General features: G+C 44.7%; 1 protein-coding gene across 1 annotated transcript in view; it reads left to right on the top strand.

The window, feature by feature from the left end:
- The window catches only part of LOC117525777 (transmembrane protease serine 6), a 35,263-nt gene extending 11,900 nt beyond the window's left edge, over window positions 1–23,363 (top strand). The window contains exons 8-18 of the mRNA XM_034187718.1: window positions 137–267; window positions 2,254–2,366; window positions 2,467–2,576; window positions 4,228–4,370; window positions 4,470–4,568; window positions 12,969–13,082; window positions 14,146–14,262; window positions 14,556–14,724; window positions 18,446–18,708; window positions 20,338–20,474; window positions 22,297–23,363. Of these exons, the coding sequence (XP_034043609.1) occupies window positions 137–267; window positions 2,254–2,366; window positions 2,467–2,576; window positions 4,228–4,370; window positions 4,470–4,568; window positions 12,969–13,082; window positions 14,146–14,262; window positions 14,556–14,724; window positions 18,446–18,708; window positions 20,338–20,474; window positions 22,297–22,461 (1,561 nt within the window). The 3' untranslated portion in view covers window positions 22,462–23,363. The remainder of the gene's footprint in view (window positions 1–136; window positions 268–2,253; window positions 2,367–2,466; window positions 2,577–4,227; window positions 4,371–4,469; window positions 4,569–12,968; window positions 13,083–14,145; window positions 14,263–14,555; window positions 14,725–18,445; window positions 18,709–20,337; window positions 20,475–22,296) is intronic.
- The last annotated feature ends 717 nt before the right edge of the window (window positions 23,364–24,080 follow it).

The following is a 24,080-nucleotide window of genomic DNA, read 5'->3' as shown; positions in this document are numbered from 1 at the left end:
TCTTTATTCCTTCTTCATACATGCAGTCAGTTTTATAGACAGAGATGCTGGTCTACATCCTCGACGCATACAAGCGAGTCTCATTATTACTAGGACAATAACCCGACGTTGTTTTCCTTCACCGTTCTCTCTTCAGTGTGTATGGTTGTAGTCAACATGCGGTTCACGTCCTGTCTTCAGGCGAGTGGATGACAGTGGTTTGGAAACAGGGATTTTACAGCTACAGGGACCCATTCTCTTTGTCCGCACAGGCGTGGGACCATCAGGGTAAGACTTGCAACAAACTGCCAAATGGCTTGGTGGTCTAAAGATTCAAATTTCAATTTATTTAATTTATATAGCACCAAATCACAACAAAGCTGCCTTAAGGCGCTTCACACAAGCAAGGTCTCACCTTACCAACCCCTAGAGCAAGCACACAGGCGACAGGAAAAACTCCTTCTTATGATATTGAGGAAGAATGCTCAAGCAGACCAGACTCAGAGAGGTAACCCACTGCTTAGGCCATGCTAACAGTTAAAAGGTTTTTATAAAGCTTTACAAAGGTGAAGAAGCAGAAAACAGGGTGGTAGCCTGGAGCTCACAGATGGAGGATTGCAATGAGAGGGCTTGGTTTAGAAAGTAAGTGGACTTTGGTGGAACATGAATGATTAAGACTGTCGTGTCATCTCTTTTCATTCCAGTAGACTACTTTATTTATTTTACAGCAATGGCGGATGATGGAGTCTTTCAATAATTCTACCAGAGAGACTTGAAAAGCAATATAACTTAAATATTTTAATACATTAAGATCAGAATGTTAGAACAGTCTTTGGTGTAGATCCTCATCACGGCAGAGAATAGAATTATGATGATCCTACTGCTGCAAAACGTCTGGGTGGATCCTACCCCCCGCAACAGACAGGGTGGTGGTGAGGTGGAGGAGGGAGCTTCTGGTTGGCAATCTGTAAATAATGAGAGGGGAGTGAGAACTTTGACATTTTAAACTCTCTGGGGTCAAAGGGTATTTTCTTTATTTTCCATCCCCCAAGGACGTAACAAAATCACTGGCGTTTATTTATCTGTCTGTTTTTAACCATACTTTCACTAATTTCCCTTAAAAGTACTTTCCTTTGGTATAATGCCCATGTATTGCAAATCAAAATGTTCAAAACAATGTCAGCTTTCATAATATGTGACTATATATATATATATATATATATATATATACACACACACACACACACACACACACACACAGGCGGGAATTGAACCTTCTTGCTGTGAGGCAACAGTGCTAACCACTAAGCCACCATGCTGCCCGCATCCCAAAATCATCAAAATAATTTTTCAACTAATTCTAAAAGCTCCCCACATTTGCTATGTATTGTGTATCCAATGCCCCACTTTACATGTGCCTTAGCAGAATTTTTACTTTATTTCAGACCTTAAAGTGGCAAGTAAATGTACATTTATAGGGAAATCAAAGGAAAGTTCACAGAGCACTAAAAGTAGGAAAATGTTATCAGCTGAAGGAAAGGAAGAAGAACTGGCAAAGGAAAGGGAAACAATGAAAAAGACATATCATTCAAAAACTGGTGGAAAAAAGAGTTCCTGCAGGATAAAAGAGAAAGGGCATCCAAGCTGAGGAAAGAAAAGGTTAATCCAACAAAAGCTAGACAAACAGCTGCTGACATCCTCTATATGAAAGACAATGGAACAAAGAATATTGTGTATAAAGAGGCTTTAACATGATAATATTAGTTCTATTTCTCATTTTAATAAATATGATTAATAATAGTACATGACGGGTAGTCGACATGCTAACAGAGAAACAGTTTGGCTCTCAAGTTGAAAATATGAAATAGTTTATTGGAAAATTCTTTGAATCGTTATTGAAAAATACACATTTATTCATGTGGATGAACTATTTTGGTGCTAAATAGATTTCCCAAAGTCTTTGCATCATAAGGGTCATACAATGTATGAAGTAAATTGGAGATGTATATTCCCTTCATGATGCAACTCCATTTGTGCATGGAAAACGTGCACTGCTGGTGGTGTTCCAAAGAGACCTCCCAACAAAGAACCAATCAGGACCTATTGCTTAACATCTGGAATCTGGTGAGGTCTGGTGTGCACATGGATGACAAATGCAACCTTATTAGTTTCTGAATTGCATATTTAAAGACAGCAGTTAGTAGAGGGTCTTTGCACGCACAGAAGTACACGAGTTGCTGGTATTAACAGTACATTCTTATCTCTCTTTCCCAGAATGTAATTCAAGTATTGATCTTGTAGATATGTCAGGGGTCCAGGGAACCTTGAGGACACCCTTCTTCCCCAGCTACTACCCCCCTGACACCAACTGTACCTGGAACTTTACCGTAATACACAACATCAGCCACATATCTGTTTCTGTCTTGCTTATTGTATTATTCATGCATGTATATTTTTGTTTTTTTGTTGTGCTGTGTGTCCGGTTAGATGCCCAGCACCAGATTGGGCTTATCTCTAGAGTTTGAGGGCTACCAGCTGATCAACGCCAGTTACAACCAAGTCTGTAGCCAGGGTCTGTGGATCATCCAAAACCGCAGGTAGGTTTACGGGCTCTTTGAGAATTAACTGGTGAACCCAGATGGACACATTAACCTGCAGCAGCTAATTAGCTGATTTAAGAGGGTTTGATTGGGACGGTTCTCAAGCATGACGCAGATTAGATGATTTTCAACTAAAGGTTTTGGCGGTTTGAACATATTACACCCATTCTGGCATCCTTGCACTGGCTTCCTTTCTCTGTGAGAGCAGATTTTAAGGGCTTGTTATTAACCTATAAGGTTGTCCATGCACTGGTGCCTTTGTATCTGGCTGACCTGGTGAAACCCTTCGTGTTGGCCCGGGTTTTGTGGTCGCAGGATGTGGGACTATTGCGTGTTCCCAGGGTGAAGAAGAAATCGGCAGGTCAAAGAGCTTTTTGTCTTCCTGCGTCCGTGAGACAGTCAGAGTCTGTGCACATTTTTAAATCAAGCCTTAAAACGTATTTTTAATTCTCGTTCTTATGAATAGTTTTTATTTTTCTTATCGGTTTTATTCTTTTACTTGTGTTTTTTAAATTATGTATATGATTTTTTTTTTTAAAAGCAATGGCTACTTTTCGACTCCTCTCAGGTTCTGTGATCACTTTTCATCAGACTTGGTAGGTGAATGAACGCTGACCCCAAAATTTTCATCAAAGAGGATGTTTTAGCAAAGGTCAAGGTCAAAGGAGTCAAAGCTTAACATTTAGATTCCCCCTCCCACAAATACCCACCAAAACCTGACATAGTTATTTGGGTTCTAGAATTGCCCTGGAAAAGACATCCAGCGGTCAGTAATTTGGGTGAAGGTCAAGGTCACCAGGGTCGAATATCAGATTGCCATAGTTCTTAGTGTCTTCATGTCCATCCATCGATACTATTACCAAATATCTTAAACTGATATTAATAATATGTACTTACTGTTTATTCATTTTTTTACATATAGAACTTCAAATAGTAGGGTCAGCCTTTCTTTTTATTAAAATAAATCTGACTGAACAATATAAATATGTATGCACATTGGGAATTAAAAAATGTATATTTTTTCTGTCTATATCATCAAATTACAGTACTGTCCGACAGGGGGCAGTGCCACTTCATGTAATCCTGCTCCCATTTCCAAACATATTTTCCAAATTGTTCTTTTGACAATCAGACAGGGGTGTTGGACAAGTGGTTAGTGCACTTGGTCTCGGTGTGGAAGATTCCCAGTTCAACCCCTCCACATTTCTCCACGTAATGTGGAGCTGCATCAGGAATTCAACATGCAGACCTGCCTTGGATTTACTGTGGAGACCCCGAGTGCAAACAAGGGAGCATCTGAAGGGACTTACTGTTCCTTTTAATTGAAAATACATCTGTTTTACACACATTTTGCATTCACATCCATTGTTAGAACGATGTTAAAACGATAACACTCACATTTTAAATTGAAGCATGATCACAAATTCCCCAGAATTCAAACAAACAGTTAGTTTCTAATCACAAATTGAATCTAAATTATTTCGGTGTAGGAACTATACATTATTAAACTGGGAGAAAAAAAGGAAATGTCTGATTTTTTTTTTTTTTTTTTACTGCTGTGATAATCATCTTGCAATCCATTAATTCATCCTACAGGTGCAGACATTCATTTTATTTCTTTCATTTGATTGCTTTATCATTTTGTCAGACTTTGTGGTACCAGGGGCCTGCAGCCATACAGGGAACGCCTCTTCCTGAGCTCCACCACGATCAGTGTTGTCATGACCTCAGAGGTATCGCACACAGGGCCGGGCCTGCAGCTGCACTACAGCGTCTTCAACCTATCAGACCGTAAGTTCAGAGTGCACAAGACAAAGCCAATTATCAATAATAATCAGACATATTATGGTGCATAACAGTAGGTTATTGTTGCATGTGTGTTTGTAAAAGCATGTCCGGGTCAGTTTTTGTGCACTGTGAACGGTTTGTGCGTCCCAGCCTGTGATGGAGTTAAGGACTGTCCCAATGGACTGGACGAAAGAAACTGTGGTAAGAATTTAATCAATTCATGCATGCATCATTTGCATACATCATACTGCTTTGGTCAGTTATTGCTTAGTATAATCGATCTTTCCACTGCTATGCAGATGATGTTCAGATTTATTTACCTGTGGGACCAACAACCTGTTATGAATTGCATTGCTGATATCAAACAGTGGTTATCAAAGGTCTTGCGCTTAAATGAAGAAAAAACTGTGAATGCATTGTGTTTGGGGATAGGGAAAAGCCTGGTCTTGCATGGTGTCTTCTGATTTTGAAACTACTGTTAAGAATCTTAAGGTAACATTTGACAGACAAATTGACACAGTAGTTAAATCTTTTTCTTTTTAATTGCACCTTTTAACAAAAGTCAAAGCTTCTCTTAGCCATTCGGACCTTTTATCAGCTCTGGACTCGACTGCTGTAATGCACTTTATACTGGCGTTTCTCAGTCCATGATTACAGGCTGCAGCCCGCCTTTTAACTAACCCCCCAGATGTGAACACGTTACCCCTGTCCTCTACTCTCCGCACTGGCTTCCCATCCACTGTTAAATTGATTTTATAATTTAAATATTTATTTTTAAAGTTCTTAATAGTCTTGCACCACCATATTTGAGTGAGTAATTGGTGCTACGTGGCCAAGGCAGGACCGGTCTTCTTCATCTTTGGGCCCATACTAGTATTAATTTTTACACCTGTTTATTTAATTTTTTTGTTTAGTGTTAGTCTTTTGTCGAATGTCATTTTTAGTTTTTGTCATATCGAGTCATTCACAAACCATTTTTGTTTAGTCACGTTTTAGTCGACTAAAAGTCTGTTAATTTTAGTCTAAGCCGCAGGCTCCACTCTTGGCTTTGCCCTTCCGTCAATTCCTTTAAGAAAGACTTTGGTTTCCCATACGCTGTCCGGTGGGTCATGGGAATAACGCCGCCAGATCACTAGTTGGCATTGTTTATGGTCAGAACTACGACGGTATCTGATTGTCTTTGAACCTCTGGCTTTTGTTTTTGATTGATGAAAACATTTTTGGGAAATACATTTACTTTTGTCCGTCTTGCACCAGTCAAAGAATTTCACACCTAGTGGCACAATACGAATGCCCCTGTACATCCCTGTAAATCATGGCACCAGTTCAGAGAAGAAACCCACAAACTCGAACCGGAGTCCTATTCCATTATTCCAAGCTGGGGTATCCAGGTGATACCGGAAACAACGGACGGAAACAACAACACGTTATTTTAAAAGCTGATTTTTGAACATTCTGAAAGTGTGGATATTACTTCAGTTTTTGTTTCATGCAAAAACATTTTAGTCTAGTCTTTTTTCAAATATATGTATATGTATAAATTTATTCAAATACTGTTTATACATTTTAAGTATTCTTCTTTTGCTAGATTACAGTATATTTATCTATGGAGATGGCACCAGTTCGACTTTAGCTGTCTGGCCAGTTGACACCATCACACCAATTGTGATTCTAATCCAATTACATTTGTTCCGCAAATCTGTGTTGGGAAAGTGTCGGTACACGGACCCACAACAGGGGGCGCAAATGAACGGACAATGGAGGAAGTCAAATAACAACACTTTACTGTTGTGAATGGGCACAACAAATACAACAGATTACAATAATGGACAAAAAGCCAAATCACAAAAGGTGTCGTGTGGGCAGGCTCGAAGATAGGAGACGTCCGTCCAAAGTAGAACCGGAACCACACGATTTCCTCCGCCACCAGACCCCGGGAATACTGGAGCCGCCAAGTCCCGAATTCCCAGGTGGCCACTGCCTCCGCGTGTCGGACCTGGTACTGCTGGCGAGGAACAAAGAGACAATTAAACGAGGGCGCGTTTGCATCCAGCAATCCGCACGGCAGGAAAACTACCTCCACCTCTCGTTGGAAAAGAAGTCTGTTTCAACGCACAAAGTCACAAGAAGGTTTACTGTTACACAGTTAGCTGAGTACGTTACCTTCCAGGTATAACGATATCTCGGCAAAGAGGTGGAGACGTCGTCCTGCTGATATTCCCCTGCTGATCAGATGAGTGGTAACAGCTGTTGCAGGTGATGCGTGACAGCTGTCACCCTGGCTGCTCCTGTGAGGCGACTGCGCCCTCTCGTGCCTGAAGCCCGCACTTCAGGCAGGTCGCCCTCTGGTGGTGGGCCAGCAGTACCTCCTCTTCAGCGGCCCACACAACAGGACCCCCCCCCCTCAACGGGCGCCTCCTGGCGCCCGACCAGGCTTGTCCGGGTGGCGGCGGCAGAAATCGGCCAGGAGGGCCGGGTCCAGGATGAAGCTCCTCTTCACCCAGGAGCGTTCTTCGGGGCCGTACCCCTCCCAGTCCACCAAATACTGGAAGCCCCGGCCCATCCTACGGACATCCAAAAGCCGGCGTACAGTCCAAGCCGGCTCGCCATCGATGATCCGGGCAGGAGGCGGCGCCGGACCCGGAGTACAGAGGGGTGAGGTGTGATGTGGTTTAACCCGGGACACATGAAACACAGGATGGATCCGCAGTGAGGCCGGAAGCTGAAGCCTCACTGCGGCTGGACTGATGACCTTAAGGATTTTGAATGGGCCGATGTACTGGTCCTGTAGCTTGGGGGAGTCCACTTGGAGGGGAATGTCCTTTGTGGATAACCACACCTCCTGCCCCGGACGATACGCAGGGGCCGGGGCCCGCCGATGGTCTGCATGGGCTTTTGCCCTCGTCCGGGCCTTCAGCAAAGCAGAACGGGCGGCACGCCACACCCGACGGCACTTCCGTAGGTGGGCCTGGACCGAGGGCACACCGACCTCTCCCTCAACCACCGGAAACAACGGGGGCTGATACCTCAGACATACCTCAAAAGGGGAGAGGCCGGTGGCTGAAGACACCTGGCTGTTATGGGCATACTCGATCCAGGCCAAATGGGTACTCCAGGCCGCCGGGTGCGCGGCAGTCACGCAGCGCAAGGCCTGTTCCACCTCCTGGTTTACCCGTTCTGCTTGCCCGTTGGTCTGAGGGTGGTACCCAGACGAGAGACTCACCGTGGCCCCCAGTTCCCGGCAGAAGCTCCTCCAGACTTGCGAGGAGAACTGGGGACCGCGATCGGAGACGATGTCTGTTGGAATCCCATGCAGCCGGACGACGTGGTGGACCAGGAGGTCCGCTGTCTCCTGGGCTGTTGGGAGCTTCGGGAGGGCCACGAAGTGGGCCGCCTTGGAGAATCGGTCCACTATCGTGAGGATGGTGGTGTTGCCCTGGGACGGCGGGAGGCCCGTGACAAAATCCAGGCCGATGTGGGACCAGGGGCGATGAGGCACAGGCAGCGGCTGGAGTAGGCCTGATGCCCTGCGATGGTCAGCCTTGCCCCTGGCGCAGGTGGTGCAGGCCTGGATATAATCCCGGACGTCGGCCTCTAGGGACGCCCACCAGAAGCTCTGCCGGACAACTGCCACGGTTCTTCGCACCCCTGGATGACAGGAGAGCTTGGAGCCGTGACAGAAGTCCAGGACTGCAGCCCTAGCTTCTGGTGGGACGTATAGTTTGTTCTTCGGCCCAGTTCCGGGGTCCGGGCTTCGTGCCAGGGCCTCCCGGACGGTTCTCTCTACGTCCCAGGTGAGGGTGGCCACGATAGTGGACTCCGGGATGATGGGTTCCGGTGGATCCGACAACTCCGCTTTGACTTCATCTTCATGTACCCGGGACAAGGCATCCGATTTCTGGTTCTTGGTCCCGGGACGATAGGTGATCCGGAAGTCAAAACGGCCGAAGAACAGTGACCAGCGGGCTTGCCTGGGGTTCAGCCGCTTGGCGGTCCTGATATACTCCAGGTTCCGGTGGTCAGTGAAAACCGTGAATGGCACGGACGTTCCCTCCAACAGATGTCTCCACTCTTCAAGAGCCTCTTTCACCGCAAGGAGTTCTCGATTGCCGACGTCATAGTTCTGTTCGGCCGGGGTCAACCTGCGGGAAAAATAGGCACACGGGTGAAGGACCTTATCGGTCTTCCCGCTCTGGGAAAGCACAGCTCCTATCCCTGAGTCCGAGGCGTCCACTTCAACCACTAACTGGCGACTAGGATCGGGCTGCACCAGAACGGGTGCAGACGAGAAGCGCCGTTTCAACTCCTTGAACGCGGCATCGCAACGATCCGACCAGGTGAAGGGGACTTTTGGTGAGGTCAGGGCTGTCAGGGGGCTAACTACCTGACTGTAGCCCTTAATGAACCTCCTGTAGAAATTTGCAAAGCCGAGGAACTGTTGCAGCTTCCTACGGCTAGTGGGTTGGGGCCAGTCTCTCACCGCCGCAACCTTGGCCGGATCAGGAGCGACAGAGTTGGGGGAGATGATAAACCCCAGGAAGGACAAAGATGTGCGGTGAAACTCACACTTCTCGCCCTTCACAAACAGCCGGTTCTCCAACAACCGCTGCAGGACCTGACGTACATGTCGGACATGAGTCTCAGGATCCGGAGAAAAGATGAGTATATCATCTAGATATACGAAGACGAATCGGTGCAGGAAATCCCGCAAGACATCATTAACCAATGCTTGGAACGTCGCGGGGGCGTTTGTGAGGCCGAACGGCATGACCAGGTACTCAAAGTGACCTAACGGGGTGTTGAATGCCGTCTTCCACTTGTCTCCCTTCCGGATCCGAACCAGGTGATACGCATTTCTAAGATCTAGCTTCGTGAATATTTGGGCTCCATGCAGGGGTGTGAACACTGAATCCAACAGGGGCAACGGGTATCAGTTGCGAACCGTGATTTCGTTCAGCCCTCTGTAATCGATACATGGACGTAGTCCGCCATCCTTTTTTCCCACAAAAAAGAAACCTGCACCCATCGGGGAAGAGGAATTCCGGATCAACCCGGCAGCTAAAGAGTCCCGGATGTAGGTCTCCATTGATTCGCGCTCAGGTCGTGAGAGGTTGTACAGCCTGCTGGACGGGAACTCAACGCCTAGAACCAAATCAATGGCGCAATCGTACGGACGGTGGGGGGGAGGGTGAGTGCCAGATCCTTACTGAACACATCCACAAGGTCCTGGTACTCCACCGGCACCGTCCCCAGATTGGGCGGGACTCTGACCTCCTCCTTAGCTTGGGAACCGGGAGGAACCGAGGAACCTAAACATACCCGATGGCAGGTCTCGCTCCACTGAACCACTACCCCGGACGGCCAATCGATCCGGGGATTGTGCTTCAACATCCATGGGAGGTAGCAGGAGTCACAAAAAACTCTATCTCCTCCCGGTGATTTCCTGACACCACCAGAGTTACTGGTGGTGTCTTATATGTGATTGGAGGGAGTAGGGAGCCATCTAGTGCCCGCACCTGCACAGGCGAGGTAAGCGCCACCAGAGGGAGCCCTATCTCCCTGGCCCATCTGCTGTCTAACAGATTCCCTTCAGAGCCCGTGTCCACCAGTGCTGGGGCCTTCAGGGTTAAATCCTCATAAAGGATTGTAGCTGGGAGTCGTGTGGCAATGTGGGTGTGTCCCACGTGAATGTCTCGGCCCACCCCTAGCCCAGTTTCTAGGGGCGGGCGTTGGTGTTTTAACCGCTCGGGGCAGTCTCTTACCTGATGCTCTATCGAGCCACAAACAAAACACGCTCCGCGGGCCAGCCTCCTCTGTCTCTCTGGTGCCCTAAATGTGGCCCTGCTCGTGTCCATAGCTTCGTCAGCAGGGGGAGCTGTAACCACACGGAGCGTAGGGGCCGTGGAGCGTGGGGAGGGTGGAACGCGGTCGGAACCGGAAGGGAGAGGGACGGCGCGTGCCCGGCCACGCCCTTCGTTTCGTTCCCGACGGCGTTCTTCTAACCGATTGTCTAATCGTATAACGAGATCGATAAGCCCGTCTAAATCCCGCGGTTCGTCCTTGGCCACCAGGTGCTCCTTTAGGACTAACGACAGTCCGTTTACGAAGGCGGCGCGGAGGGCAGTGCTATTCCAGCCGGACCTCGCAGCCGCGATGCGGAAGTCGACTGAATAAGCAGCTGCGCTCCGGCGCCCCTGTCTCATTGACAGCAGCACGGTTGAAGCGGTCTCTCCTCTATTTGGGTGATCGAACACTGTTCTGAGCTCCCTCACAAACCCATCATATATCAGAAGGAGCCGCGAATTTTGCTCCCAGAGCGCTGTAGCCCAAGCGCGTGCCTCGCCGCGAAGCAGATTAATCACATAAGCTATCTTACTAGCGTCAGTCGCGTACATGACGGGACGTTGTGCGAAGACGAGCGAACACTGCATAAGAAAGTCCGCGCATGTCTCCACACAACCCCCGTACGGCTCTGGAGGGCTTATGTATGCTTCAGGGGAAGGTGGGAGGGGTCGTTGAACGACCTGTGGAACATCACTGTTGCGCACAGGATCGACAGGAGGGGGAGCCGCAGCAGCGCCCTGAGGGCGCGCTTCCACCTGCGCGGCGAGAGCCTCCACCCTGCGGTTAAGGAGGACGTTCTGCTCGGTCATCAGATCCAGCCGAGCCGTAAAAGCGGTGAGGATTCGCTGCAACTCACCGATCATTCCTCCTGCAGACGCCTGTGCGCCCTGCTCTTCCATTGGCCGTTCAACAGCCGGTTGACGCCCCTCGGGGTCCATGACATTGGCCGAGATATCCTGTTGGGAAAGTGTCGGTACACGGACCCACAACAGGGGGCGCAAATGAACGGACAATGGAGGAAGTCAAATAACAACACTTTACTGTTGTGAATGGGCACAACAAATACAACAGATTACAATAATGGACAAAAAGCCAAATCACAAAAGGTGTCGTGTGGGCAGGCTCGAAGATAGGAGACGTCCATCCAAAGTAGAACCGGAACCACACGATTTCCTCCGCCACCAGACCCTGGGAATACTGGAGCCGCCAAGTCCCGAATTCCCAGGTGGCCACTGCCTCCGCGTGTCGGACCTGGTACTGCTGGCGAGGAACAAAGAGACAATTAAACGAGGGCGCGTTTGCATCCAGCAATCTGCACGGCAGGAAAACTACCTCCACCTCTCGTTGGAAAAGAAGTCTGTTTCAACGCACAAAGTCACAAGAAGGTTTACTGTTACACAGTTAGCTGAGTACGTTACCTTCCAGGTAGAACGATATCTCGGCAAAGAGGTGGAGACGTCGTCCTGCTGATATTCCCCTGCTGATCAGATGATTGGTAACAGCTGTTGCAGGTGATGCGTGACAGCTGTCACCCTGGCTGCTCCTGTGAGGCGACTGCGCCCTCTCGTGCCTGAAGCCCGCACTTCAGGCAGGGCGCCCTCTGGTGGTGGGCCAGCAGTACCTCCTCTTCAGCGGCCCACACAACAATCTGATTGGTTAATCGAGTGAGATTTCAGACCATAAAATGTCACATTGATGGTGGCAAAATATTCGACCATTTCAAATTTGATGTATTTCTCCTCGCCCTCACCACTTTACTACACAGATGTCAATAATAGCACAGTCAGCTAAGAGCGAGAGAAAATCGTGCTGCGACGACGATGCCGAAATAGGTGAATTTAATCTATCATACAAAAGTATTGATTATTGAGTACTGAAGTATTGATGTGGATGCAATTGATGAGATGGAGAAATCTGTGGGTCTAATTACAGAATTTCCAGTTTGGCATGAAGACGCTGTTGCTACGTTACAGAAAAATAAACTGTGCAAACGATGGAATTGGATTAGAATGGGAATAACCCCCTTGTGTCTGATTTGCGGATGTTAATGCTGGATTTTCGATCGTAAATATCAGTTTCACCGGCTCCGTTAGCTAAAACTCAATTTGCGACTGTAAAATCCAGCATTAACGTCCACAAATCATCTGACACAACAGGGTTATTCCCTGTGTACTAGGCTCAATCCATGTAGACAAACTGAAGAATGTGATGTCATAATGACCTACTTCTCAGGCTCAGAACTACACTCTCATTTTGCCAGTTTTGTAAAAAATAGAAGCAGTTGATAAAGGGAGCAAGCCTGTGAGCTTGTTCAGGTCGGCAACACTGAGCAGCTCAGCGCTATGTACTAAAATATACTCTTTCCATAATCCACCAAATGCTCCCTTCAAATTGGGCAGGCAAATTAAGGCTCAAATTTCCCAGCTTCCCCACTGCTTGTCCAACTTGACCACAGCTGGATCCATGTTACTGCTGCTACTCAGTCCCGCCTCCACCTCAGCATTCAGCTGGAGGCTGTGGTTGTGTGAAATATGTGTATCCAAACATCACTCCCCAATTTCACAAGTAATCATCTGTAGGGGGTGATGAGGTCAGAGCCCAGACGCCAAACTCAAGCCATGTCCTGATGCTGCAACAAATATGCTTAAACATGCTTATTAATTTCCACTTTCTTCAATAATTAATAGATCCAAAGCTCATGTCCAGTATATTACAGTGTTTAAATACTGTGCTGATGCAGTATGTTTTGGGTTTCAGTGTGCATGGCACAGTACCAGTGCCCAGAGGACAGTCAGTGCTTGGACTTCTACAAAGTGTGCAACCAACACCCAGACTGTCCTGAAGGCTCAGACGAGATGAACTGTACCCATGGTAACACACACACATGTAACGGAGGCCAGCAGGTGTTGCTGTGCAGATGTAGTTAGTAAACCTCACTCCCAACAGCTCAAAAGGATTCTCTGGTCACAAGGCCAGAGCCCTGGGTTTTAGCCTTCTGGTTAGAGAGCCCGACTCCCATGCTGGAGCTTGTGAGTTCGCGTGTGCAGCCGCTACACACACATACACCGTCTGTTTCTTATCAATCCTTTTTAACAATGTTCTTGAAATAATTCATCCCCCATTTTTCTAAGAAGAACCACTTGAAATCAGAACTACCTGTAGTGGGGCTGTAAATTTAATTTGCTGCATTTTTCAATTACTATTTCTCAACAAAAATGGCCCATTTTCTTCAGTAAAAAAGTAAGGTTTCCACTGACATGCTTATAACTTCCAAAGTGCAGCATTTTATGATCCTATAATCAAGAATAAAACTTGAAGAATACATAAAATAGTCTCCGGGCTAAACAAAGCTGACTTACTTTCTGATGATGTCATTTTGGGAAGGGATTTAAATAATAATACTGTAATTTAAAGGTAGATTAGCCAAGGGTTTGATTAAAAGGTCGATGCGACCAGCTTTTGTTTAGCCGTGACAACAGGCGCATTTTCCATACATGGTCTCTTTTATGAAGGGTGGCGGGTGGAAATTTCCTCGTATCACTATGTGATGGGTTGGGAGTGAGACTGTGTCGCAAGCACACCTTTCTTGGTTTTTCATGGCACCAATATTAAAATAACAAATGTATTAAAATAACCATTAGAAATGTTAAATCCATTAAAAACTCTCACAATTACGCAACTTCAAAAGGAACGCAAATAACAAACCTGTTCAGGATGCATGGCATCCCAACACTGTTTCAGGTATCAGCAAGTGTTATAGTGTTTTTGTTTGTTACTTCATGATTATTACCACATTAACTAATGTTAATTAATGTACCCTTGTGGTATAAATTGTTCCCAAACCACATTGCATCTTCACCAGACATCTTTGACTGTGCAGGAAAGATTTTGTTTAAGTTTTTGTTAAAAAACACCTGTGTGTGTGTGTCTCCAGCTGTGCAGTGCACAGATGTGACCTACATGTGCACCGATGGAACCTGCCTGAAGAAACCAAACCCGGAGTGTGACTTTATCCTTGAGTGCCCCGATGCCTCAGACGAGGCACAATGTGGTGAGATGGCACACACACACACACACACACACACACACACACACACACACACTCTAACATGTACAGTAGACTTGGGTTCCTTCCAGTCCACCCAGCTGTACAGGGACACCGGCATTAGCTGGAGAAGTAACCTGTGACTGGTGTCCTGTGCAGCGACTCTGATCCTCTTCACTCTACGGAGTCTGAGGTGTAAACACCAGCACCAATGGACTCAGTGCCTGTATGGTAATTACTTCTGAAGAGGTTAAATAAATAGGGTTTTATCTTTGTATATCATTCTGTGTCTGTTTTAGATTGTGGGTTGAGCCACGTCTCCAACCGTATAGTGGGCGGGACTGATGCCTCAGAGGGGGAGTGGCCATGGCAGGCCAGCCTGCAGGTTCGGGGTGCCCATATCTGTGGGGGGACATTGATCTCCAGTCAGTGGGTGGTGACTGCCTCCCACTGTTTCTATGACAACCGGTACGTGCACAAAGTCAGAACAGGAAGTGGTGTGTTGAAGCGTTTCAAAATGCAGAAAGTCCAAGACATTTGAGCAAAATCATTTCAGTAGCTTCTCTGTGTCTTGTTTGAGTGTCGTGATTCACTTTTGTGCGGATTAAAGTTACTAACTGGGACTCCTGTCTTGTTGCGAGAAAGAAACGAGAATCGTCCTCCGTTCTGTTCACACAGCTCCAAACACTGCGCGGCTCTCTGCCGAGTCAAGTTAGAACGATAGAGTCCAGTCGGAATTAATAACTTCAAAGCGAAACACCATTTTGTTTATTTTTATTTATGTCCAGAGATCAAGGATACAGTGACCAATTTCATATTTATTTACTTTAAGACTCAATGAAATACATAGAAAACCTGTAAAGCCTACTTTTAGTACAAAATTCACAGGATGTATTGATAAGGGAATCGATAAGGAATTGGATCAATAAGCAGAATCGATAATGGCGTCGATATCAATAAAATCTTATCAATACCCATCCCTAGTGTTCAGTTTCAATTCATTGCATTTTATAAAGCACTAAACCACAACAAAGGTGCTTCAACACAGTAAATTTTGCAGTAAAATATACTCTGCCAGGATAACATTTGGTCCCAGTCCAAATGGAGTTAAATATACTCTATCACAGTGTCAAATCAATTCCATCATGCTGTGAATGACTCTTATTCGAGTAGAAAAACTTGATTTGACAAGACGGCAGAGGTGATTTCACTCTATAATAGAGTGTATTTTACTCTATTTAGACTGGGACCAAATGTTATCCCGACAGAGTATATTTTACTCTGCAAAATTTACCATCAAGGTGCTTCACATAAGTAAGGTCTAACCTTACCAACCCCTAGAGCAAGCACATAGGCCACAGCGGTAAGGAAAAACTCCCTCAGATGATACGGAGGAAGAAACCTCAAGCAGACCAGACTCAAAGGGGTGACCTTAGGCCATGCTAACAGTTACAAGGTTTTTACAAAGCTGAAGAAACAGAAAACAGGTAATCAAAACAACATCTGCTGCATGAGCTTCAGGCATGACATCTCGCAGTCAGTCCAGCATCCCACTGTCTGCAGACGCCAATCCCATGCAATACCCACTGCACCTCGGACAGAGAGAAAAAAAAAGCAGAATCAGTCGGCCGGAAAACCACACATATGGTATAATTCATAGCATTAAATCATCAGGAAAGCAGAGAAAATACTAAGGTGAACACCAGCTACTGACCCTAAGCTTCACTAACAGATCCAGAATTTAGATTAAGTTGAGGCAGAGACCTGTTCCATTACTAATAAAATGAATTTTAAAGGATAGGAAGCATAGTACCATACTATACCAGTATGCTAGCCATACAAAAGGGACAATAAATGCGTCTTAAGTCTGGACTTGAGTGTCTCTACAAAATTAATTATTTTAATTTATTTAATTTATATAGCACCAAATCACAACAAAGTTGCCTCAGTGTGCTTCACACAAGTAAGGTCTAACCTTACCAACCCCCAGAGCAAGAACACAGGTGACAGCAGTAAGGAAAAACTCCCTGTGATGATTTGAGGAAGAAACCTCAAGCAGACCGGACTCAAAGGGGTGACCCTCTGCTTGGACCATGTTACAGACACAATTGACAAAACAATTTACACAACTAATATACAGGAAATTTTGCCGGTGCACTGGACAGGAGGGTTGCAGAAACAGACACCACTCCCATCTCTGGATGGAGCTGCACCTCAAACGGTGAGAAAAAACAGAATCAGGCATCAAAAAGACAACAAATACAGTATAATTATTCAGCATTAAGCAACAAGAAAAACAGAAAAAAAAATACTGAAGTGATCACCGGCCACTAGCCCCTAATCTTCACTAAAAGACCCAGACTTTAGGTAAAGTTGAAGCCGCGGTCCGCTCAGTTTCCTAATAAAATGAATTTAAAAGAGTAAAAAGCAAAGTAGCATATTATGTTAGTATGCTAGCCATATGAAAGGGAAAATAAGTGCATCTTAACTCTGGATTTGAAAGTCTCTACAGAATCTGACTGTTTTATTGATGCAGGGAGATCATTCCACAGAACAGGGGCACAATAAGAGAAAGCTCTGTGACCCACAGACTTTTAATTCACCCCAAAGACACAAAGTAGTCCTGCATCCTGAGAATACAAAGCCCGGGCAGGTACGTAGGGTTTAAGTGGGTCAGCTAAGATGGAAGGTGCTAGTCCGTGAATAGTTTTATAGGTTAATAGCAGAACCTTAAAATCTGATCTCACTGGGACAGGAAGCCAGTGAAGAGACACCAAAATGAGTGTAATGTGGTCAAACCTTCTGCTTTGTGTCAAAAGTCTGGCAGCAGCATTTTGAACCAGCTGGAGAGCCCTAATGTTGGACTGTGGTAAACCAGAAAATAGAACATTGCAGCAGCCCGATCTAGAAGAGACAAACACATGAATCAGGGTCTCAGCAACAGCCATAGACAGGATGGGACGAATCTTCACTATATTTCACAGGTGGAAGAAAGCAGTCCTCAAAATATCTCTAATGTGGAGGTCAAAGGACAACGTGGGATGAAAAATCATCCCAAGGTTCCTTAATTTGTCAGTGTGATGTATGATACATGAGCCTAGGTTAGGCATTAGCTGATTAAAGTGATGCCGATGTCTCGCTGGACCAAGAACCATCATTTCAGTCTTGTCAGAGTTTAAAAGTAAGAAATTGCTGGGCGTCCAACTTTTCACTGACACAAGGCAATCCCCCTAAGGACTTTAAGTGTATGACATTAGCAGTAGTTATTGGCATGTATAACTGAGTATCATCAGCATAGCAATGAAAGGTAATCCAAAACACCGCAATAAGTGCCCAAGGGGTGCTATATAAATGGAGAAAAGCAGGGGGCCTAAGATGGACCCCTGTGGAACCCTGTATTTCATGTCACTGAGGTTAGAGGTAGTGTTATTGTACAAAACACAGTGAGAATGACTGGTTAGGTATGATGTCAACTATGCAAGGGAATTCCCAGTAATCCCAAAATGATTCTCCAGCCTATCGAGTAGAAGATGATGATCCACTGAGCAGAAGATTGTGTGCCACTTTAGTGAGAGCTGTCACTGTGGAATGATATGTTCTAAATGCAGACTGCAGTGGCTCAGAGATTATTCTCAGTAAGGTGGTCCACGAGCTGCTGTGAAACGACTTTTTCCAAAATTTTAGAACAAAATGATAGATTTGATATCTGCCTATGGTTTTTAATACACTAGGGTCAAGATTAGAGTAGGTGTTCTGCTGCCTTTTGCTTTTTCAGCATTTAGCTGCAACTGTCTGAGTCAAAGCCAGAGGGTTTTATTCTTTTTGTAAATGGATTTTTAGGTCTTTCAAAGCACCTTCGCCTGGCAGGACTGGGGCCAAAGTTGGCTGCAACATCATAGAAGATTAACCATCATTTCCTTTAATGTGGTGAAAAGCTTGTGTGACCGAGTCTTCAAATTTAAGTGGGCGAGGAGGAGCAGTTTGTACCAAAATAGAGTTGAAGTTTTGAAAGTAAAGGTATATTTTGGAAGGAGAAACACCAGGTTTTTGCTGGCAGCAGCTAATGGAAAGCCATTGTCATGTACGTTGATAATTCTGTGCTGGAGGCAAGAAATTAATCTCACTTACTGACTTTTCTATCTCATTTTCAAATTCTTTCACTGTTTGTCACTCATCTGGTCGTCCTCAGCCTGTACTCCCCCTCGGTGTGGACGGTCTACCTGGGTAAACTCCTGCTGGACCACAGCAGTCCCACAGAGGAGGTGGCACGGGTCCAGCAGATCCTCCTCCACCAATACTATGACAACGAGACCCACGACTACGACCTGGCCCTGCTGAAGCTGGACCGACCTCCTGCCCATGCCAGTCCTGCCTGCTTGCCCCCGCCCACCCACCAGCTGAAGGCGGGACAACTCTGCTGGGTTACAGGCTGGGGAGCACTTCATGAAGGGGGTAAGGATACCAGTCCCCTTTTTACTCAAATCTATCAATCTATCTTTAAAATTTAGAAGGAAAGTTGATTTATTTTATATGTGTGGAAACATCTGCCATCAGTGTTTATACCTCTGCCAAGGCCACATATTAGTTGCTGGATCCAAAATATGTTCAAGATCAAATTCAAAATATAATCCCTCCTTCAGGACATTATCCGTCACCTCACCAAATTTCATCAACATCCTCGCAATTTTGATTTAAATGTTGCTGTGTGCTAAGCATTCTTTGGATTTCCATTCCACAATATATTCCAGCTAAATTCCAACAAAGTATAAATCCCGAAGATAATTATATAAATGCTCCAAAAGATTTGGGGAATAATTCAAGAACAAAACTTAAAATTGTACCAAAGTGTTACCATGGAAGAAAAAACGGATTCAGTTTGTTCTCAGGCTTTTAGGAGTAAAGGGAGCTTTAGACACTAATCCATAAAGTTTTAGAAACATGATCCATTGCAAATGAATTTTTATGGGCTTATTTTGATCTGAAGGTCAACTTTTACAACAACAAGCATCAGTGTTTAGTCAGAAATTTGCTTTATTGTTGCTAAGAATGCACAAGAAGCTTTTTCTCCACATCAGTGTATTTTGTGAACATGAAATCAACACTTTTGCAAAGAGTGATTCCATATGATGTCTTAAAAGATGTGTGTCACACCATAGTTTGAGCAATGTTTGTGTGTTTTTGTTTCAACTCCTCCCAAGTCCGTTGGCAGATTTCCTCCTGACTTTATGTGTGGATGGCAGTCGAGCCCAGAATCACTCTTAAAGGGTTTGTTTTGGCATAAGGTCAAAGTCAGAAATTCTAAGTTTCACTTCAATGTTTGCCAAACATCGCACACATACGGTATGTAGGTGAGTTCTGGAATTGAAGTTTAATCATTGGGGTGAAAGGTCAGTCATAACCATGAAAGTGAAACGCGTCAATGAAGATGATAACGGGCAAAAGAGAATGAGACAGACAGACTGTACATGATGGAGGAGGTGATCAGGCTGGCAGCAGAGATCATAGAAATACCATGTGAAGGCACAAATTACATGAATGTAAGTGTGTATGTATGAATCTACATGTAGAATGCGAAAGATCAAAAAAGGACAGATTCATTGCTTCATGAATCATGAGAGAACTTAACAAGGTGAAGGCGGCGCTGCAGCTGGCTATTGTGGTTTTGAAGCTTCACTGCCAGCAATAGTCCAGCAGGATGAATAAAATCTAGCAATGCAAGTTTGTACCGATAAAAAACTGAAAATGATTTTTCGCCTTGGAGTAGGTTTGTGTATAATTGCGAAGGCTTGGTGTACAGTAGTGGAGTGTTGTGTAGACGTGCGTGGAACACTGTGTCCGTGCTCAACACTGAAAGGCTGTGGAAAAAATTAAACATTTAATTTTTTGCGTCCATTTCGCGGACCCCTTTGTATCCCTCAGCGTATTGCCACGTAGGGCTGCATAAACTCGACGTAGTCGGCACGCTGCATTACACAACTCTACATTGGCCCGGTGTGAAAGGGGCTTAACCTACACTGTCAAGCCCAAACTTGAACACTCACCTGTTAAACTGACTGACCTTAACTATCTGACCTCTTGCAGGCAGCGTCAGTAACGTACTGCAGAAAGTAGATGTGCTGCTTGTCAGTGAGGAGGATTGTATTCGCTCCTACGGCCGTGTGGTCACACCCAGAATGCTTTGTGCTGGCTACCGCAGTGGAAAGAAAGATGCATGTCAGGTAGACACACACACACAAAATTATAATACAGCACAAACTATATAAACATTAAGATTTGTCCAGGCCGCACACACCTCGGTTCTGATTGCTTGACATCCGGGCAGCCATCCAGTCCGTCGACACCACCTGAAAGCAGCCATCTGTCTGTCACCGTCAAGCGACATGTGGGCGTCCGCTTGGCTTTCTCCAGTTGTTGGGGTCCTCAGGACTGCTGCCCGAGTACTGGATCACGTTCAGAGAAGTGTGCCACGTGGCCGTAACGTCGTAGATGACATTCCATCATGTTGCAAGTGGTTCTGCTGACCTAACCTCTGGGTTCAGGTCCTAAATGTGTGTCCTCTCTTTCAAGGCATTTTGTACACAGACAGAGACAAACAGGGTTGATCCTTCAAGTTTTTCCTTGTTTGGTAGCCAAACTACGAGGTCTATTAGAAAAGTATCCGACCTTATTATTTTTTTCAAAAACCATATGGATTTGAATCATGTGTGATTGCATCAGACAAGCTTGAACCCTCGTGCACATGTGTGAGTTTTTCCACGCCTGTCGGTTGCATCATTCGCCGATGAGCAGGCTTTGAGTGAGGAGTGGTCCACCCCCTCGGCGGATTTTCATTGTCAGGAAATGGCGGAATGATTTGGGCTTTTTTTCCATCAGAATTTTTTCAGAAACTGTTAGAGACTGGCAGCTGGAAACCATTTGAAAATTTATCTTGCTTTCGGTGAAAATTTTACGGGCTTCACAGAGAATAAGGACTGTTACTACAGCTTTAAGGACGGCTTTAAGGACGCTCGGCGCGCCGCGCTCCGTGCCGCCATCAAGAGCCACAAACCACCGGATCATTTCTAAAGGGATGGCTCTGTGGAGCCGGGACCGTCGTATGCACTTTCTCTGGTTATCACAAGAGCTGGACATCAACGATTTTCCGGCAGATTTCACTTGTAACAAGAGATTTTGTCATGGAAAGCTGAGCGGAGGCTTCGCGCGTCACGACCGATTTGCTGATGGAGCGAGACAAAGGAACACCTCCGTTTTGGTCTCACAGGACGGCTTTGAGATGGCGTTCAGACAGCTGTCGGTGGTTTTTCCATCGAGTGATTATCCGAGAAATTGTGGATGTGCCTGGACATGCCAGAACATGTCCCGTGAGGCTTCATCACGCCGTTGCTTTGCGCCATGCGGCACCACCGCGACACGCGGAATTCCTCCGCACGTCTGTCTCAATGTGCCGAAAAAGTGCTTTTCACAATTCCTGTGCTAGTCAGACGACATCCCGGATAAAACACAGCATCCAGTTTGGAAATGAACGGCACATTCCACTATTACAGGAGTTTTTGTCATGGAAAGAGGAGCGGAGGCTTTGCGCGTCGCAGCGGTGCTGCATGGCGCACAGCAACGCCGTGATGAAGCCTCACGGGACATGTTCTGGCATGTCCAGGCACATCCACAATTTCTTGGATAATCACTCGATGGAAAAACCACCAACAGCTGTCTGAACGCCATCTCAAAGCCGTGCTGTGAGACAAACGGAGGTGTTTTTTTTTCTCGCTACAGTAACGAATCCATCGTGACGCGCAAAACCTCCGCTCGGCTTTCCACACATGCGCACGAGGGTTCAAGCTTGTCTGACACAATCACACGTGATTCAAATCCATATGGTTTTTTAAAAAAATGACGGATACTTTTCTAATAGACCTCATATTAGAATCAGAAAGTCAAGTGCTTTGTGATGTCATAGATGAGAAACTGAAATGAATCTAGCTTGGTAATTATGTTTCAATTTTTGTTCTAAAATGTCCAATCAAAACTGTCTTTCTGTTTTAGGGTGACTCTGGTGGCCCTTTAGTTTGTCAGGAACTGTCAGGTCGCTGGTTCCTCACTGGGGTGGTCAGCTGGGGTAAAGGCTGTGGGCTTCCAAACTACTACGGCGTCTACACTCGGATCACTAGACTCACCAGTTGGATCAAACAGGTCATCACCAGCCCCTGAGTCATCATGAGCCTCCGAGTTTCCTCCTCTATCATCGTTATCGATTCCTGAAGTGTGCAAACAAAACAGGAACCACAAAGGCATGAAAAACATGGGGGCAGCTGATGTTGAAGTGAAACTTTGTTGCCTTTATCCAAAGTACTGAATTTGAAAGCAAGAGACGTTTTAGTTTTAAGTAATAAAGATAAAATCTACTGCATTTATGCAGCACCTTTGTGACATCACAAAGTAATTTGCCAGCAGACAACAAAGTGCCATGAAGACAGAAAATACTACAAAGAACAGAAATAAAATACAGTTTTGTGAATGGAAAAAGCCACCGGGGCTGAAAATAACATTTTAAATACTTTATTCTGTGTAAACTACACTTAAAAAAAAAAAAAAAATTGGAGTAATATTTACTAGAAAAAAACTAGGAAAGGTTTTTCACTCAGAAATTCAAAGTAAATTTTACAAGGAGAATTCTTAAGTGAATTTTACTTGCATATGTATGTTTTTTCTAAAAGACAACATTTACAAGCAAACATTAATTCAATATTTTGATTGCATTTTACTCTCTTTATTCATAAAAAGTAATGGTTTTCAGCTGTTCCCCTTGTTTTCAATATTGGATCATTAGTTCATGAATGTGTTCATTATAAAAGAACCATCGATGCATCTTGATCCATCTTTTTTTCTAAACAAAATTTCTTTTGTCTCACTGTATGACAAATTTAAGTATTTTTAATAATCCATAACTGGCAGAGGTGAGGTTAGTGTGCTTAGTTTCAGTGTGGAAACTAAACCCCATGTAATGTGGGGGTGCATCGGGAAGGGCATCCAGTGTAGAATTTGTGTCAAATCAACTTGCAGATCTAAACTGGATCTGCTGTGGCAACCTTGAGTGAAAACAAGGGAAAAATGTAGCCAAAACACATTTTGTCAACAGAAATATTTAACCCTAACTTTTAAGATTTATGTAATTTTATTACATGACAAATTCCCATTTACTTTTTTAGATAATTTTAATACAAACCTACCAAATAAACCTTACATGATGCATATTCATTACTGTAATAAATCCTATTCATTTGCATTTTCAAATGCATAATCCTCAGCTTTATGTATTTAGTATTAATAAAATATAATTACTCTAAATCAATAATAACGACAGTATTTATTTAAAATACATAAAGTTTATTGTTTGAATTGCATAGTAATTATGTTACCTATACAAGATAAATGGCATAGGTAACATAATTATTATGCAAGTAATAAGCAAATAGCAAGCAAATATTTTATTAATTCTAAATACATAAAGCTGAGGATTATGCATTTCAAATGAATAGGATTTATTACAGTAATGAATATGCATCATGTAAGTTTTATTTGGTAGGTTTGTATTAAAATTATCTTTAAAAAAAAGTAAATGGGAATTTGTCATGTAATAAAATTACATAAATCTTAAAGTTAGGGTTAAATATTTCTGTGAGTGTAGATGCTGTATATTTTTGAAATATAAAATGATTATATTGGTAATGTATTGTCTTTACCAGGAAGCACTCTTCTGTCATATCTGTGTTGCAGCTAAACATCTGCAGGTGTGGAAACATTTTGAAATAAAATGCGTATGTCATCAG

This window comes from Thalassophryne amazonica, chromosome 15, assembly GCF_902500255.1.
Source record: "Thalassophryne amazonica chromosome 15, fThaAma1.1, whole genome shotgun sequence".
In the NCBI taxonomy this organism is placed as follows: Eukaryota; Metazoa; Chordata; class Actinopteri; order Batrachoidiformes; family Batrachoididae; genus Thalassophryne; species Thalassophryne amazonica.
The sequence above is the reverse complement of the archived record's forward strand: the minus strand, read 5'-3'. Positions and strand labels throughout refer to the sequence as shown.